Below are 19,932 nucleotides of genomic sequence, written 5' to 3' on the forward strand. Positions count from 1 at the left end.
TCCGAAATTGATCGGATCATTTAAATGTGGACATTGTAAGATATGCCCTAAAATGATGAAAACTGTGCATTTTTCTAACAAAGAGGAAACACGTAAATTCCATATAAGAACGTTTATGTCATGTCAGACGAACTTTGTTGTTTACTTGTTACAATGCGGATGTAAAAAACAATATGTGGGGCTAACAAGTAGAGCCTTAAAAGTCCGCATTTTAGAACATTTAAGGTTAATTGAAAACAAAGACATGACACATCCGGTCCCAATACACTTTAACAACTGTCCGTTGGGTACTGTAGAAAATTTCCAATGTTGCGCAATTGAACATATAGCCATACCCCCTCGGGGAGGTGATAGAACCAAGCTCTTACATCAACGAGAGGCGCATTGGATTCATACATTAAATACGCTACAGCCCAACGGACTAAATGTGGATTGGGATCTGCGATGTTTTCTATAAATCATATAGATGAGTTTACTCTGGGGAAAGCTTATGCGAATTTATAATTGTCCTCTTAACTACAGAATGTACAGTATGTTAATTTGACATTACTATTATCCTCCGCTCTGTCTTTTTCTTCTTCTTTCTTTTCCTTTCCTTTTCTTTTCCTGCTCTCTGTTTGTTTCCCTTCCTCCTCCCCCCCCTCCCCCCTCCTGTCTCCACACGCTTTTATATCCTTCCTAGTAACTTCGGTACCTGTACCACAGAGCAGGATGTATATAAACACACACATGGAAGTGCACCGGGTGCACACATCAACATAGGTATTCCCCAAAGAACCTTATGTCCAAACCCACCCACATGTGTTGGAGATAGCGCTATCCCTTGACGTGTTGGTGCACTACTTATAGATACCTGCCCGGGGCTCCAGCCCACGGGTGCGCTATACAACTGAAGTGGATCCGCCTGATCCGACGAGACGTCCTCCTACGCGTGGGGTGAATTCCAGCGTGGATAATATCACCACAGCTCCGCATCGTCTTTACCTTGACGGGGATCCGTCTGCAGACGGTAGGCCCCAGTCACTGCTTGGCGTGGCCTCCGAGAAGATAGTCTCTATATAACTGATGGGTCTGAGCCCAGACCCAGGAATCAGGCTGAGCGCCACTGAGTGCTTCCTTAACTTAACCCAAATAGCTAAATGGGCAGAACTACTCACATAGGGCCTGTCCCTGAAGCAACCACAAACTGGGGCAATGGTATCAGTTATCTGGGGCCTATGGGGGTTAACTGGCCTAGTGCAAGGGGCTACTGCTCCCATGCACCCTCACTTACCCCGCTCCCTGCTCCAACTCTCATATGCAGAGCCCGGGAAATGTATCTATCTGCTCTTGCCGAGAATCCTTGGCCCTTATTGGCTGTTCTGGAGCACCTGGTGTGGTTGGCCCTAAGCCTCATGGGAATTGTAGTCCCGTGGAGGCTAGTACTCAATTGGGGCCGCGTGTGCGCAATCCCACTGCGCATGCGCGACTCTCCAATGGCCGCCGCAACTCCCGAGCTTCATCTGCGCATGCGCGATCACTGCGCATGTGCGTGCATTCATAATGGTGACCCCCGCTAGCCGGGTGCGCCGCAGAGCCTCCCAAGACTCGAAGCGCTCTCTGCTGCGGCCCCAACCCTTGCGAACAGCCGGCGGGTCCGTTTCTGCCTCAGGCGGCACCCGTGACCGCGCTGCCAGCAAGGAGGGGGGTCCCTGGAAGCCCAAGGGGACCAGGGCTACATTAGTATTAAGGGATTTACACCAGAAACCACCCGGCACACGCTGGCGCATGAACGACCTTTTGCTCAGAATACCCGAGTCCAAAAAAGTGATAGGGGCAGCCATACGAGAGTATTTCTCAATAAATGATAACGACCAAGTAGGGGAGAGCATCCTATGGACTGCTCACAAAGCCACTCTCAGAGGCAAAATAATCAGCATCGCTGCACATAGGAAAAGAGAGAAAAATAAAAGGATAAACAGCTTAAACGATAGCATCAGGGAGAACGAGGAGAGTTACCAAAGAAACCCCACAGAGGAAGTTAGAGCAAAAATTGATAAAGACAGAACTGAGCTTAAAAATATAATGATACAGTAGAGGACACTGAGAAGGCAATGCGCTGGACAAACCAAATATTCTATGAAAAAGGCAACAAAGCGGACAAATACTTGGCAGCCAAACTCCGTAACAAGATGTCCAGTCTGGATATATACAGTATAAAGGCCGGACACGACAAGCTGACATATAATCCTGCGGAGATCAATAAAGAGTTTGTGACATACTATAACAATTTATATAATCTGACAAAACAGGACCATACAAGTATAGATCTGACATCAGAGTTAGAGGACTATATAAAAACAACTAAACTATCCAAGATAGACGAGATAGAAGCAAACCACCCAGGAGCCCCTGTAATCGCAGAGGAAGTGTCGGTCGCCATTAAATCGCTTCAGAACTCTAAAGCCCCGGGCCCGGATGGGTTCTCGAATTTCTACAGTATAACAAAAAGTTTGAGTACACATTGAAACCCTATTTGATCAGATGGTTCAACAATATTTTAAGAGGCAAAGTCTTACCATCCGAATCACTAACAGCCTCAATTATAGTAATCCCCAAAGAAGGGAAAGACCCTACACTATGCTCCAGCTACAGACCCATCTCCTTGATAAACACGGATATAAAATTGTTCGCAAAAATTCTGGCCCTCAGACTGAATAAGGCCTTGAACGTCTTGGTACACCCAGACCAAGTAGGGTTCACCCCAGAACGACAAGCCTCAAATAATATCCGCAGGATTATTAATATTATACATAACAGCAACACAAAACAACGCCCCACACTGGTATTAGGACTCGATGCTGAAAAAGCATTCGACAGGGTGGCCTGGCCTTTTATGTTCCATGTGCTAAGAGAGGTGGGCCTCCACGAAACTTTTATTAACGGCATTGCAGCACTATACTCAAAACCAACAGCTACAGTCCGCACATCAGGTTATACATCAGCACCCTTTAAGATATCCAATGGTACACGGCAGGGTTGCCCGCTGTCACCCGTGCTGTTTGCTATCTGTATAGAGGTTCTAGCTTCCAGAATAAGATCAAACCCTGAAGTACAAGGTATTCCCATAGGCGATAACTTCTACAAAGTATCTCTTTTCGCGGACGATATCTTTCTCACCCTGACAAAACCAGAAACATCCCTAAGTAGTCTGTTCGACACCTTAGACAAATTTAGCAAATTCTCAAACTTCAAAATTAACATACTAAATCAGAAGCTATAAGCTTATTTATAACTAAGGAAAAAGAAAACGAGCTGAAAAAGAAATTTCCTATAAAATGGAAAACAGATAAGCTAAAGTATTTGGGGTGAATATCACACAAACATACGAGGAAATATATAACGCAAACTACCCAGAATTAATCAAAACCCTGAAAAAAGACCTAACAAAATGGTCAGGACACCAGATATCTTGGTCAGGCAGAATTATATCAATTAAAATGAATCTTCTACCAAGAATATTGTATTTATTCCATGTACTCCCAGTAACAGTCCCAGCACGTGTAATCAGGGATCTGGAGAGTGAGATAGCTAAATTCATCTGGAACGGCAAAAAGCCGAGAATAAAGAAAAAATTTATGGTGCTTCCCCTGTCCAAAGGTGGCCTAGGGCAACCGGATCTAGCCAAATATTACGAGGCGGCTAGATTGAGTGCACTAATCTTCTGGTCTGCAACCCCGGGTACGAAACCGTGGGTAGATATAGAGAAATCGGAAGCGCGGCAGACAGATATAGCATCCCATTTATGGATAAAGAAGGAACACAGAGCAGAACACTATAAAACCCATCCAGTCCTAACACGCACTCTACGCATTTGGGATAAAAACTGTAAATATAAGCAGATTTCATCAATCCCCTCGCCCCTAACACCGATTAGGTTCAATCAAGAGTTCCGCCCATTACACCAATCAAATGGGAAGAAAAGGGGCTATCCTCTATTGGAAAGATGTTAAGGGGAAACAGGATTAAGACATTTGCAGAGATTATGGAGGAATATGGTGTTTTGAATTCGCAAGTATTTCAGTACATGCAACTCAAACACTACGTTTCATCTATCCAACCAAGGGAAAATTGGATCAGACCCCTCACCACTTTTGAGAGCTGGTACCAGCTAGGCGAATATCATAAAGGGACGATAGCTCAATATTATCAGGTCCTAATCCTCCAGTATAGCGACCAAACAAGCAAAAATATCTCCGAATGGGAAAGAGATATAGGTAAACCTATAGACAACGAGGACTGGGATGAAATTTATGATAGAATAGCCAGAGCCTCCAGATGCTCAGCAGTCAGAGAAACAAGGGATTGAAAAATCAAAATTGGTGGAACAGCAGGAACCCAAAAAAAGCACCGATCAACTCACCAGAGGTAGCAAAAATAAAAAAAGTTTATTACATCACATTGTTAAAAACAAAAAAAACAGACTAATAGTCTGTTTTTCTTGTTTTTAACAATGTGATGTAATAAACTTTTTTTATTTTTGCTACCTCTGGTGAGTTGATCGGTGCTTTTTTTGGGTTCCTGCTGTTCCACCAATTTTGATTTTTCAATCCACTGCCCCACGATTGGAGTGACGCACTTCCGCAGCGCAGGTTCCGGCTATTCGCTACGTATCACGGGAGAACGCCGAGAGGAGACCGGCACCTCCACGTGAGCAGCCTGGATTTTTCCCGGACGGTCTGAGGCTCCGGTATCACCATAGCTTCAGCATGCGGGATCCACAAGGCTTTACCATAAGGACACAGGTATTTACCTCTATATCTATGGACATTAAGGGATGCAGAAGCTAGGACCGAGATTCTCATGGTAATGAGTCACTAAGGGTACGGTTTAAGGCTGGCTCTAGTTTCTCTAGCTATTCTCACATTGGGTCCATCTTTCCCTTCCAGTTTAGTCCTTCACTGTACATTATATGCGATGTTATTTGCCCAAGATCTTTTGACCTGATCTGCTGCGGATTTAGAACCATTTCTGGACTTCATATATTCTATATATGTTTTATCTTTGGGTCTCTCAGATTATTTCTCAGAGTCTCCATATCGCTATTTTTGGAGCTGGGAGTTGTTACCTATACAAGTCAGAGAAACAAACCTGAAAATTCTCCATAGGTGGTACTATACACCTGCACGCCTCCACTCATTCTTTCCACAAACCTCCCCAATGTGCTGGCGTAACTGCGGACAGCTTGGCACGTTTAAACACATCTGATGGTCATGCCCTAAGATTATTCTCTTCTGGGGAAGAATTAGAAGATTAATAAAAAGGGGTTTCAGGTTTAGACCTGAGCTGGGATATGGAAACCGTGCTTTTACTAAAACCTATAGAAGGCCTTGAAAGGAGGATAGATTACTTAATAATGCAAATTCTCTCGGTCGCAAAAGCAATGATAGCAAAACATTGGAAGCAGAATGACCCCCCCACCAATCATAACTGTTATTCAAAAAGTGAACCTGGTTATGGCTATGGAGAGACTCACTAGTTTGATTCATGATAGATTTAATAGTTTCCTGACAACTTGGGATCCTTGGGCGACTTATATATGGCAAAACCCGAATCTGACCTAAACTGCGAAGCCAGAGATATTTACGAGCCAGACTGGTTGTACTCCTATACTATAAAGTGTATGTATATTTACTGTACAACTGATTGTGTGCTCCCTGCGTGGAGACCATTGCGGATGTATTCCCCTACCCTTCCCCACCCACCCTTTTTTTATTTTATGTATCCCCCCCTTCCCCTTTCCTATTATGTGTTGAAAAATAATAAAATACCAGTTAAAAAAAAAAAGGTCAAAAAAAAAAAAAAAAAAGTTATTTGCCATGAAGGCTTTAATAACACAAAAAAGAATTTGCCTATGAAATGAGTGATGATTCATAAAGTGTTTCTTTAACTACTGTATTAGAAAAATAAAACTAATCCTCAGTTGAGCACAATTATGACAATAATTTCATTGTTCTAGGTCAAAACAATGATATATAACGCAAAATGAATAGTGCTGACAAATAAGTAAAACATGTTTACTTTGGGGTGTATGTACCAAGGTAATGATGGGGCAAAATATGGCACCAGATTTATTAAAGACAAAATCATAGTCTTTTCAATGGAATATTTTATTTGATACATTTGAAGTCATCTTTTCATACCAGGCATAATACAGAGAAATACTGTATGGAGAAAAGTGCACCAAACAAAATCAAAGATTTGGAGAAAATAGTCCTTGTCCCAAAGAGTCTACAATCTGGGTTTTATTTACAAAGGAGAAAAATTTAAGTAAATGTAAATTAATTGTTTAATAAAGCATATGTTATTGAAAGAGTATAGTGAGATGTATAAAGTTGTGCTTAAGATTTGTCGAAATGTTTCCTAAAAAAGATGGCTTTTCAGCAGTGAAAACTAATCAACAAGGTTTCTGCGCTTGTGCTGTCAATCAATGTAGTGACGTAATCCGTTTGCAGCTACGTCAGGGGTCACTCGTCAAAAGGCCCCATATGAATGGGAAACTCCCCCAACAAAGGGGGAACTCCCCAAAAGACTAAATGTATGCAAAGCACACCACAGATTACCATAAAATAATGTTTAATACAATAAATATAACAATTACATATAAATAACTGTATACAATAAAAGAACCAAAAATAAAAGAACAGATGAATAATTATAACAATACAATAACAGTCCCACACAAGCCCCGTGAGTGGGAACACCCCCCAGAGAGTCTATTAGAGAACAATTCTATACAGGGTACACAAATACCAAAAAGTGCATAAAACAATTGTATAGAAAAGTCTTGCAAGCACCCTGGTAAAGAAACCACGCCGAGGGGAAGGGTTACTAACCGTGAGAGGCAGCAGATGGCAAGCACGACCACCAAAAGTCCGGACACAGTGACCGCACCGCAGAAGTTCCTCTCCGCTCGCACTCACAGGTAGCCTCCCTCCAGCCGGTGTGCACAAGCGCAGAACAGCCTCCCGTGACCTATACACGTTTCGCACCATGTGGTTCTTCACGGGAGGCTGTTCTGCGCTTGTGCACGCTGGCTGGAGGGAGGCTACCTGTGAGTGGGAGCAGAGACTGTCCCGCTCCCTCCCGCCTCTCTCACTCCCTTTCTTACTCTGCCCCCTCTCTCCCCCAACTCTCTTTCTATATCCTCACTCACTCTCCACCACCTCCTCTCTCCCTCACACAACCCCACTCCTCACTCAATTCAACCCCCCTTCCCACAATCACACACAATTCCCCCCCATGCACACACACACTCAATTCCCCCCCGCCCCACACACCCTCAATCCTCCCCCCACAAACTCAATTCCCCCAGAGCTCTCCCCTCACATATAACTCCCACACACTCAATTCCCCTCCACACACTCAATCCCATGCACACACATTCAATCACAACAGTCGTACACACTTTTACCTGGGGAGGGGAGGTGATAGTGCTGCTGCGGTCGGGGGGTGGGGGAACAGGTAGGGGGAGGAGGGATTGACTGTTTCCACTGGAGGCCCTACCCCCGCAGGAAGAAGAGATCAAAAGCAGCTGGCGAGGAACTTGAGCCCTACCTCTAGGCCAACTTCCAGCGCCAGCAGGGCTCCCTGTGCTCTTGGGCCCCCCTTGCATTGCTGGGTTTTATTGTAGGGTTGCCACATTTACGTTTTTATAATACAGTATGAACGTGTGATGTCATAATGAGTTAATGACTGACCTTCAAATTGCTATACAAAAATATTATACAATCTATTTACTTATTGCACATTCGAACACATAAGTTGTATGCAACAATATAAAAAAAACTCTTTAGTTCTATTTGTTTCTCTCTGTTTGTTTTCCAGCTTTGGTTTTTATCATCTCTGCACTTGTAAGGGCGGGGAAAGACACGCACGGAACAGGCAGCAAGCGGTTGGGAGAAAAACTAACGCATATAGGGGTGGGTGTCATGGTATTATGAGACAACCAGGCAGTGTCCTAAGTTTTGTATTTTAATCATTTAGTAAGGCAACATCTATTGGAAAAGGCAGCTATGACTTCCAAGTAGAAATCTATTATTTTAAATATGACTGATTGAAATAGTAATTTTAAGTTAAGCCATTTTACATCAAGGCACTAAAATACGGGTCACTTATGCATCCCGGCAGACCTTTCCGGGGCAATAAGACAATTCAATGACTTAAAGACCTTTATGTATGGGACAAGAGATGGGCGTTCTTTTGGGGTGGATTTGGATCTGCCTCGGATTGGCCAGTTCCTTTGGTCCGTGGATTTCTGTGGATCAATCGAAAAAGGGTGATTTGCCCTTTCTGGATTTTTTTCTCTCGTTTACAATAAAAACCCGCGGATTCCGCAATCCACGGGTGTATTTTAAGAATCCAATCCGTGGATTACATTCTTAAAATTCACCAGCAGATTGCAGAATCCATGGGCTGGATTGGTAAAATCCACCAGTGTATTGTATCCAATGGCGGTTTGTGAGCTACACGGATCGGAACTAGAACAAATCTGCCAACGGATTTTACACCACGGAATGGATTTTGAATGGAAAGCTCGTGAAATTCCACGGAACAATTTCATACATCTCTATATGGGACAGCGGGCAACCCTAGTTTAGCGGCACAATAGTTACAGCACTATTTTTCAGATGGGTTTTGAAGAAATTGGGAAAAGCAGCTTGGCGAATAGTGAGGAAGAGATTTTCTAAGAAAAGCAAATTTGAAAGGTCTGGGTCATAATACCGTATTTCCTTGATTCTAAGACACCATTGGTTGCAAGATGCACCATTGATTTAATAACAATATTCGAGGGGGGGGGGAAAGGAACACTGCATTAAATGCACAGAAAATTTGTTTTTTACTTGCTTTCAATACTGCATTATAGTGAAGTCTTTTTGATGACATTTTAAGTGACAATTGGGGATACCTTCTATGCACATGCACAGGCAATGACAAATTAATTGAAGGCACCTTCAGCCTGTCACTGGGCAACAGCATCCTCCTGCTCAGCACTATGGGCAGTGCGCTAGGGTTGGCAGCATCGCGTTCTAGGAGCGTCATTCCGCTTCGTAGGAGATCATGTGCTCCTCATTTGACACGCATTAGTGGCCATATTGGTACAGGAACCATATCCGTTTTTCAATGACATCGATTGTAAAATGTGAGAAAAAGGGCATCCTAGAATCGAGGTAATATGGTAATTAGCAGAAACGAGATTGTAGAGTAGAACCTTTACTGAAAGTGGCGGAATGTTTAAGGAACTAAGATATAAGGATGCAAAGGGGAGTGCAGAGCCTTCGGATAATGATGTTGTAGAAAACTATTAAAGTGATTTCCAGTAGAGTCAGCCCGAGATAGTCTTAGAAAGAGACAATGCTCAATTAGATATGTGACAAATAGAGCTGTAAGGCAGGAAGACCATCTAGTTGAAGGTTCCAATTGCAACGATGGAAGAGAATGAGGGCATGCATTAGAGACCTTTTTTTCTATTGTTTTTTTCTGAATCCCTTATTCCCATTGTGTTATAAAATTATGTCACGTGTATTGTAAAGCACTATGTATCTGGATGGCGATATGTGTACATATATATAGAGCGACAAAGGAAAATACAGATTTAAGCAATGTTGTGGAGGAAGAATGAGTGGGATTTAGTTTGAGATAAATGTATGTACAGTATGTCTCTTTGTTTAATGGCCTTGTACTGTCAATACTGTATCTAATGTTGGTGTGGAGTTCAAATTGGAGTTGAATTGGAGGTGAAGAATACAAGAATTGGACTCTGCACTTCATCATCAACCCTGCCACTTTGAGAACTTGGCTTTCTAAATGCCCTGACATTTTGTTCAATCTAAAGACGAAATTTGTAAGCTGCTGTTTAACCATCAGTGCAACACTTCTCTCCCACGTCTGTTTATACACCTGTTCTTTCACATTCTACCCTTTCATCCCCTCCAATACCTGGGACCTCTCTCCCTACATCTCATTAAGCCCTCCCTATTGCTTTTTCTGTTTGCCATTTCCTCACTCCTTTGTAAACTTGTCTGTTCTCTCCAAATTCCCCACTCTCCTCCTATCCACATTTCTTCATCTCTCCTTCCCTCCACATGCTTGTGCCTATACACTTGACCACTATGTACACACCTTTCCCAACAACTTCTACACTCCTCAGAAAATCACCCCCATAAATCCTCTTCATCTTACATAGTAGATGAGGTTGAAAAAAGAGATACGTCCATCAAGTCCACCCTGTCCATCCTCTTCAACCTCTCTCCCTCTCTCCCTCTCTCCCTCTCCACCCTCCCTCTCTCTCTCCCCCTCCCTCTTCTAATGGTGTTGACACATATAATTTAATACCATGGGTAATGGGATCCTGAGGAAGCTGTAGTGGGTGATGGTTGAATTATTGAAAGAATGTGCATGGGACGATAGGGGAGATGTGCAGTGACGGGATAAGACCAACATAAGAGGGCCAGGGAGGTGCAAATTATACTAGTCGGGTGCGGAACTTGGTTGGTCAGTTCGGGAGGGGAGCGGGGATCAGAAGGTAAGACAGCCAAGAATCAGAAGGAGGGAGTACTCCTGCTGCAGAGGAGCTTTGAAGGAAATGCAGACAGAGTATTTCCTTTAATGAAGTGCTATTATTACTGTTACTAATGATAGTTATATTAACCCTCCTTACCCTGCTCCAAAGAAGTTTACATCAGATTATCTATATACATTCAGTGCTTACTCTCTCATACTTGTTCAGGCATGCTTGGTGTGGATGCTTGAATGTAATAAGGATGGACACGAGGAACTTTAAAAAAACAACATATAGTGCTTTATTAGACATCCGTCACAGACATTGACTTACAGTACTTCATACTTGTCTGATAACTCATAGGAAATAATAATACTTAGGACTTTATCCCTTTTATACTGTAGCTCTCAATCCTCTGCTAGGGAGGTACTGGATTTACCAGGGCTTCTTCCCCTTTGTAGCTCTCACTCTTACGCTGGGGAGGTACTTGGCTTGTTAACTGCAGTAAGGGATAAACTGGCGGTGTCTTGCATAGAGTCAGTAATGCACCTTGTTAATTGAACCTTTATGGAATACACTTCAGGTTGCTAAATTAGGAACCCGTTACTGTGTACCGCATACTTATTCCATACCTATCTAATCAGGAATGCACTAGGGACCTTCTGGTTGGGCCAATCCAAACACACTCCGGAATAACTAACACTGAAAACTCCTACAAAAATAATGCGTTCACCCATTCTATAGTGGGAACAATCTCTGACCCATACAACTGGCAATAACTTAAATGGGCACGTTCCTTAACTGCAAACAACAAAGGGTGACAGGTTCCATGAGGGATGTTGATTTCCAGATAAACAGATATGGCAAATATTTGAACATGCAGCCTTTAGGAATATTTTGGCTCCAGTCAACCTTGTGCAAAATGTTGGCCTGCTCCGGTCCAGTGACAATTAACTTTCTTGATATCAAACTGTGCCTTACTAATTGTGGGATTCTGCACTCTTTTTGAGGCAACAACAGGCTGTTCAGTTTTGTGATCTACTGTACAAGCTTTCTTATGGTTCGTTTGAGTCACATGCAGGTTTGAGTTCAAAGGGTTAGTAAAGCAATGGTCCAACAAGATTACAGTAAGTAAGAAGCTGAACTTATAACCCATTACATGACATTATCGATATGTATTTACTGCAGCAAACAAATTTGATGGTCAACCACCACATGACTAAGAATAAAAAAAACTTGTGCATAAAACACTCTTTTTAAATGCCATCACAGCATAAACCACCCAATACCATTTATACAAAAATGTGTTATAAAATAAGGATTACAAGGACTTGAACAATTTGACAGAAAACTTTCCCTGCTCACTTAACTAAGAACAAGATAGGTAACAAAAATGAATAAAACATTTTAAAGTTGTGCATTACTTATGCTCATTTCTCAGCACTGCTTAGCTTCCAATGATTAATAATAAAAAAAAGCTAAGTAAAAACCCATGTAAAAAAAGGTAGTGCCATGGAGATAAAACATGCGCATAACTCATTGTTTTACATTTCTTTCTTAACTTAGTTTTGAACATGTTATACAGTAGGATAAACAGCTACATTTTCATTGCTGATTTGTTGATATATTAAACTTTACATATACCTGATACCACAATACCCAAAAGACTGCAATTCACATTAGTGAAGCATAAGGAGAAAATTCCAATTTTAATCATTAACATCAATTAATGGTGAAAAGTCCTCAGCAAGTGATGGAAAACACCGGTAAGGTGATACTATGAAACAATGTCCCCCATTCCCACACTTATGACAAAACCCCACAAACAAGGGGGGGGGGAAATAAGGGACAGACACACCATAGGAGCCAAAGCACTTATCAATGTCAGTGCAGAGAATAATATAAACCAGGACAGATATAATCAGCTACTAAACACCCAGTTTTCACCTTATTTATGGTCACTTGGTGTTTAGTAGCTGATTATACTGTAGCTGCTCTGGTTTATATTAGTCTCAGCACGGACATTGATAAGTTATTTTGCTGCTTTGGTGTGTCTGTCTGTCCCTTGTTTTTTTACCCTTTTTTCCCATTGTTTGAGGGGCTTTCTCATGAATGTGGGGGACATTATTTCATAGCATTACCTTGACTGTGTTTTTTCACCATTTATTGATGTTAATGATTACAATTTGAGTTTTCGCCTTATGCTTCACTAATGCGAATTGCAGTCTTTTGAGTGCCGTGGGCACTGTGGTGTTTAGTATATCTTGTGAGGATTTGTGAGACCCCCCTACCCACGTGCACAATTACGGGATTTTATTTCGATTTTCGTAGTACTGACTACCTATTTGTTTCTTTACATACTATATAACTGGTACAGCATGGAGCATAGCACGCCAGAGGCCCTTGTAAAGTACCAGCTACATAATGGGCCCTTTCTTGTTTGTGAGTAGCTGATCGAACATACACAGCCCCTGTAAGCTCAGACCCCAAATCCACCACATCATACTGTATAGCATATATATTTGTGTCAAGAGGAGTGCTACTAGGATTGTGACTTCATATATAGAACAAAAGACAAAAAGCCCTAGTGCTACATCTAACTTGACAAAAGATATAGTTAAATACATCTCGGGTTATCTTCTCAAAAGCAAATGTTATTTAGTTCAATTTTTTGGCCAAAGATAGTAGCTGATCACGCTGACAACGCCGACAGAGTGGCCAACTCCGAATCTAACGGAAGCACCCTTCACTTTTGTTTCCGGCAGTGGAAAGGTTAACTACATTGAAAAAAACGTCATTTGATTTTTGTTATGAATATACATCTACACTATTACAAACTAATGTCCCAGCATGTTTCCATGCCTGAGGAGATATGCATGTGTATTGTAATTTAGTATATTTGTACACAACAAAGAAAGAGTTAAACAAATGCCATGAGCAAGAAATGACAGACCTTACATTAGCTTCCTGGAGGCTGGGAGTCTTACTGAAATCTGTTTCCTCTTTCACAACCTGTAAAGAAAAGAGATTTGAGCAGTCAATATATATATATGGGCACATCCCTGAGGAAGGTCACTTCTTGCTGACCGAAATGTTGGATGCAGTGCCGTGTATTTATTATGTGAATACAGTTTTTTTGTACTTACCTGGCTGTGTGTTGTCTCTATTTCCCGGATCAACTTCTGATATATATATATATATATATATATATATATATATATATATATATATATATATATATATATATATATATAACAATGAAAAGAAAAAGAAAAGCGTCCCAACTCAGCACTCAAGTATTCTCAGAACAAATATCAAAGAAAATTATGATTTATTTAACAGCACAGATAATCAAACATAAAATGCAAAAAAATATTAAAACAAACCCTGACATCCTCCTGTGACAAAATATGTATTAGACAGGGGAAATACCCTATGAAGATATTGATGGACCCCTAATACCCAAGGCAAGGGGAAAAAAGCCTATAAGCACAAAATATATGTAGAACAAGGGGTTAACAATAACCCCTTGAACCTACAAGGTCGGCTTCACCCCTAGTAAATATAAAACCACACAGCAAGCATAGATAACACATGCACCAAATTGCCTAATACATGCCGATGCCAAATACATATATTATATATGTAGCCATGCTGTAAAATGGACTGCACCCTGGTGAGGTGCCCTATGTGTGGATGGGAGTGGCTACATACTCTGAGTCCACCATTAGTGACATCAGAGATGTGCCTGCCTCCTGATGAGAAATATAAGGCACAGCACTGCTCAAAGTTAGTGTTGTTGGAGTAAGGAGCAGGTCTGCGTTGAGACCTGGGGAAAGAGGGCGCTAGTGCTGTAACTAGTGGCCCTATTCTAAATCAATCAGCATCAAGCTATCAATGCCATACTGTGTCCAGGGACGTGGCACAGGGGTGATCTCCCTGAGGGGAGAGGGGATCCCACTCCATTGGGAGGGTGTACCTTTGAAGGGATAACACGCCGAGATGTGTGGCTGAGTTCATCACTGCGAGGGGCAGCTAGCCCATACCGCAACTACAATAAAGATGCTCAAGTTCAATAAATCCTTGCTGTGTGGGTGTGAAGTTCTTGCACAGGAGGAGGCACCACAGAGGAGTTCCTCATCAGTCACATCTTCCTGCGGACGCAGAGATCCTGATGAGGTGGAGGCACTGCACTGGATATAGTTAGGACTCATGCACACTACCTCCGCTGCCTGTCTGGGTTGGCAATCCCCACACAACATCATGCGGGAGACTCAGGAGTCCTGTTGCCAACAGGTGCAACACCAGACACTACTATGTAATGGGGACTGGTTAGACCACAGGGGCCAATGTGAGATTGGGTGGGTCAAGCTAGGCCAGAAAATCCGTTACATATACATACACCGTAAATGCAGTTGGTATAATCAAGGCAAACCAGGCACAGTACCAAAAAGAGACTGTTAGTATGGGATCAACAATGGTTAACAGTTCACATCAATTACCATAGTCCATGAGACCATCCATGCCACACTGTGATCGTAAAATGTCCAAAGGGTAAAGATATTCCATTTCATTGTTATATTGATTCTAGTCCCTAGCACCGTTAGTGGTTATTATATTATTAATTTAAGTACTCATTATTTGCTTAGTCTGTTGCAGGCAGTTTGTCTTGTTGTAATATATATATACAGCTAAACCCCGTTATAGCGCGGTCCTCGGGGGCCACCCGATCCGACCGCGCTAGAACCGGGGTCGCGCTAATTTTTTTTTTAAATGGCCGCAGCGCGCCTGATCGGGAGGGAGGAGAGAAGGAAGGAAGGAAGAGGTGGCCTGAAGCCCTACACGTCCCCTAGCAATGGCGAGTCCAGCCACAACCTGCTCCTTACCTCCCACCACCGGCATCCATTTCCTTCCCCCCCAGGCCCCCACACCTACCGGCCCTCTGCGGCATAGCCCACGCAGCCCTCCGAGTCCCAGCCTGCTCCTCCCGACACCCCCCCTCCTCCTCCAGACACCCCCCCTCCTCCCGACACCCCCCCTCCTCCTGACTCCCCCCCTCCTCCTGATGCCAGCTCTGCTCCGATCTCAGCAGCCGGCACCAAAGGTAGGGAGGGGGAGTGGGAGGTGTGGTGTAGTGTGCTGTGAGTGCTGTGACAGTGTGTTGTGAGTGCTGTGTGCTGTGAGAGTGTGCTGTGAGAGTGTGCTGTGAGTGCTGTGTGCTGTGAGTGCTGTGTGCTGTGAGTGCGGTGTGCTGTGAGAGTGTGCTGTGAGTGCTGTAAGCAGTGTGCAGTGAGAGTGTGTGCTGTGAGCAGTGTGCAGTGAGAGTGTGTGCTGTGAGCAGTGTGCAGTGTGTGCAGTGAGTGTGTGTGCAGTGAGTGTGTGCAGTGAGAGTGTGTGCAGTGAGCAGTGAGAGTGTGTGCAGTGAGAGTGTGTGCAGTGTGCAGTGAGTGTGTGCAGTGAGTGCTGGGAGTGTGTGCAGTGTGCTGTGAGCAGTGTGCAGTGAGAGTGTGTGCAGTGAGAGTGTGTGCTGTGAGCAGTGTGCAGTGAGAGTGTGTGCTGTGAGCAGTGTGCTGTGAGAGTGTGCTGTGAGTGCTGTGAGAGTGTGCTGTGAGTGCTGTGTGCTGTGAGTGCTGTGTGGTGTGAGTGCTGTGTGCTGTGAGAGTGTGCTGTGAGTGCTGTGTGCTGTGAGAGTGTGCTGTGTGTGCTGTGAGCAATGTGCTGTGAGCAGTGTGTGCTGTGAGCAGTGTGCAGTGAGCAGTGTGCAGTGAGAGTGTGTGCAGTGAGAGTGTGTGCAGTGTAGATTGTGTGCAGTGTAGATTGTGTGCAGTGTAGAGTGTGTGCAGTGTACAGTGTGCAGTGAGAGTGTGTGCAGTGAGTGCTGGGAGTGTGTGTAGTGTGCAGTGTGCAGTGAGTGTGTGTGCAGTGTGCATTGAGTGTGTGTGCAGTGTGCAGTGAGAGTGTGTGCAGTGAGAGTGTGTGCAGTGAGAGTGTGTGCAGTGAGAGTGTGTGCAGTGTGCAGTGAGAGTGTGTGCAGTGAGAGTGTGTGCAGTGAGAGTGTGTGCAGTGAGAGTGTGCAGTGTGCAGTGAGAGTGTATGCAGTGAGAGTGTGTGTAGTGAGAGTGTGTGCAGTGAGAGTGTGTGCAGTGTGGCAGTGTGCAGTGTGGCAGTGTGCAGTGTGCAAAAAAAATGTAAAAAAAAATATTTACAATTTTTTTTTTTTTACACGGGAGCCACGTGAAAACCGCGTTATAACCGAATTTGCGTTATAACGGGTCGCGCTATAACAGGGTTCATCTGTATATGTGTGTGTTTCTTTAAAGTATGAACTGTATAAAATACAAATACAAAACTCTGCAGACATATACAGTATTACCCCATTCTGCACTTATTTCACAAATAGGTTTTTTTTCTTTTTTCTTGTACCAAGTAGAAAAATATAGTATTGCATTGTTCACTTTACATTCATGGCATAGGAGAACAAAAAAATCACCCTCTGGAAGATGTTGCTGTTACTACCGGTGTCTGCGGTGCTTTCATACCTGTGAGGGTCCAGGAGAGCTGAGTGGTCCGCGATATTGTGGGGACCAGGACAAGCGTTTGATGATCATGATGGTTCCTCAGGGTGTCATCGCCTCCGACTTCAGTGGGCTCCAGGGTATCCAGAGTCAGCCCCCACCAAAACACAGTTTTTTCCCCCTTTGCCCAAATGGACTGAAAACTCAGGCCGGGGTATATAAAATCAAAGGGTTTTGTTTGGCTGGTTCAGTCACTGCAGATGTTATACACAGCGGATGCATGATGGTCAGAGGATCCCAGGCTTCTGGATGGTACTGGCTCTCTGTTAATTGAGGCCTCTTGATCTTTCCTGGCCAGCCAGCCCATAAGGGACTGACATGCCTGTCCCTCTCCCAGTCAGGAGAAGACCGGTCACACACCTCCACTCGATAGGAGGTTTGGATCAGCACTAACTACAAATTTGCACTTCGACCCTGAGGCATCAGAAGGGGAGGGCACAGGATCTGCACCATGATTCCTATGACATCACCAAGTCTGTCACTCAGGGAGTCAGAATGAGGATTGCCTGTCACAGCCTGTAGCTATCAGTACTTATATGACAGGAGGCAGAGAGGCATTCTGGTTCAGCCATGTTACACTCTCCCCTGGGTGAAATTTCCATGGCCTCACTGGAACAAATTTGTTGCACCATCCATCACTCTGGAACCTGCAAAATAGTAACAGATTATTCAGCATGGATGATGCACACAACCATATACATTTACAGTAGACACCCAAATCACCCACTGGTGACAGCGACTCAATTTTAACTCTTCCTTCTTGAAGAGTGTGTGGAAATACTTATAATACTTGGGGTCATATCACCATGGGGGAATTAAACAACACAAAGCCAGGCTCGGTAGAAATAGGGCAAATGGCAACAGCATCAGTGGATATAATGGGGTGGTCATACTACTGTCCTGAACAGGGGCCTGGGTAAGGGACATATCGACTGACAGGGACATGGGAGACGAGGACCGGTGACGGTGGTCTAACCAAGTCCATGGCCAGTTCAGGAATGAAGCCCTTACCCTGGCCTTTGAAAGAAGATGACGAGGTAATATCAGGGGTACAGTGCCCCTTTCTATGGCACTGGGCCACAAATCAGGGGGCATAAGCTGGCAATAGTCCTGGTCGCACCACCGTTGGAGCCAGAGGCAGCTCAGGAATTTCCTGGTACGCCGCGGACACCATCTTGCTGATGTCAGCAAGGTGCGCCAATCTCGCGAGAGCCCCGAGTAGTTCCCAGTTCTGTGGCACGGATGACATCACATCCGGCAACGCCGGAAGAGTATCACTCCGTGGCACACAGAACATAGTTCCGCCTGGTTCCTCGTCCGGAAAGGCCGCATCTGGAACCTGTGTGGAGTAAAGAATGGGAGCCTCACCCATCTGAAGGTAAGGGATGGCGTCTGGCTCCACAGGTTCCTCCATCAGCAGGTCCTTCACCGCAGCTGCATCTTCTTCGGACGCAGGACTCCTCCGGGGCTCCGGAACCTCCACAGCCTTCTGGATGGATGCGTCTGGACCGGAGCTCTTCTTCGGACGGCAGATAAGGGATGGGCTCTTCCCCACTGGTTCTGCCTGGCTGATGTCTTGTTTCTCCACAAAATGTGGAGGCATCTCCGCCAGTATGTGATGCCGGGGCGAGTCGATCTCCAGGGAGACCAGTCTTATGGACCTGGCCTTCTCCTGGGTCACCTGGGGACCCGCACCCAACACCCCTAGGACAGTCCACTCCCCCTTCGGTTCCACAGCAACCAGGGATCCCAGTCCTGGGACCGTCGGCAACAGGGCGCATTGTTCCGCAGAAGGCCCCGCGGTGTAGAGGTCAGGATAGGCCATACCATAGTGTTGTAGGGCCTGGTAGTCATCAAAGGTAAGCATGGTTGGCACTGGACCACTTGAGCATCCAGGCGAAATAGCAAGGCATATGGGCCCACATCATCCGTGACAGGAAAACTGGTTAGGGCCACACCGGTTGGTGTGGAAGCTCTGGAAGTGGATACAGGTAGATCCGCTGGCACAGGGCTGGCAGGCCGCAAATAGAAGGTGCCACAGTGCTGGCACCGAGCATCAAGGCCGACAGTGCCTCCGGGCAAACGGCAATGCGGGCAGATACACCAAAGATGGGTCTGGCCATGTACCCGAACGACTAGGTAGCCCCCAGGGAAGTGATAGTTGATGACCTCCAGATCATCGGCAGTAGCTCCGCTTGTAGTCATTTGGATAGTATGGAGGGAAGATGGATAGTGCTCTTCACTCACTCACTGTTGCTTGGTGAATGACGCAAAACAGAAGGTTGCGGACTCCGGTTGGCTGGATAGGTCAATGCCCCTCCCCTGGGTGGAATTAGAAGTAGTGTGGTGGGGGTTGAAGGAGGATCTGACTCTGGATGAGCCAGTCACTTGGTTGGGCGGTGCCAGTGCTTGGCGCCGAAAGCTTGCAACTTGGTGTTGCAACATTTGCAGATATTGGATCGCATCCCATGTTGTCCTGCTTTCTTTGGCTGAAGCACCATTTTGCATATGGTTAGAACTCATAAAACGCAGTGTCCGCCATTTTAGAACACAGCACAGTATTTTTGTATAAGTACACAAGGTCCCTAGTACATACCATCAGGTCACAAAAACGCGGGTGGAACCTACTCAACCAATTACGACAGAGTCATGGAACCAGACAGGTGCACTAGGGCAATAAATCTTATACAAGAGAAGAAGAGAACACTGGCGGAGTAAAGGCACTACCTGCCGGATAAGTCCATATAACATGCGCTCAATATGTGTGTAGGGGGAAAGTACCTACATACAATTAGAGACAACCGAAGAAAGCAGTGG

The 19,932-nt window shown here is 44.5% G+C and overlaps 1 protein-coding gene across 2 annotated transcripts in view; it reads right to left on the reverse strand.

Moving 5' to 3' along the window:
- EPB41L4B (erythrocyte membrane protein band 4.1 like 4B) overlaps window positions 1–19,932 on the reverse strand; it is a 472,815-nt gene that overhangs the window by 76,564 nt on the left and 376,319 nt on the right. For both annotated transcript variants that reach the window (XR_012799153.1, XM_075585948.1), the window contains exon 19: window positions 13,494–13,552. Coding sequence is in view for 1 of the 2 variants with exons in the window: in XM_075585948.1 (XP_075442063.1) it covers window positions 13,494–13,552 (59 nt within the window). In the remaining variant the exon portion in view is untranslated. The remainder of the gene's footprint in view (window positions 1–13,493; window positions 13,553–19,932) is intronic.

The sequence above is a fragment of the Ascaphus truei genome, chromosome 2, assembly GCF_040206685.1.
Source record: "Ascaphus truei isolate aAscTru1 chromosome 2, aAscTru1.hap1, whole genome shotgun sequence".
NCBI classification, from domain to species: Eukaryota; Metazoa; Chordata; class Amphibia; order Anura; family Ascaphidae; genus Ascaphus; species Ascaphus truei.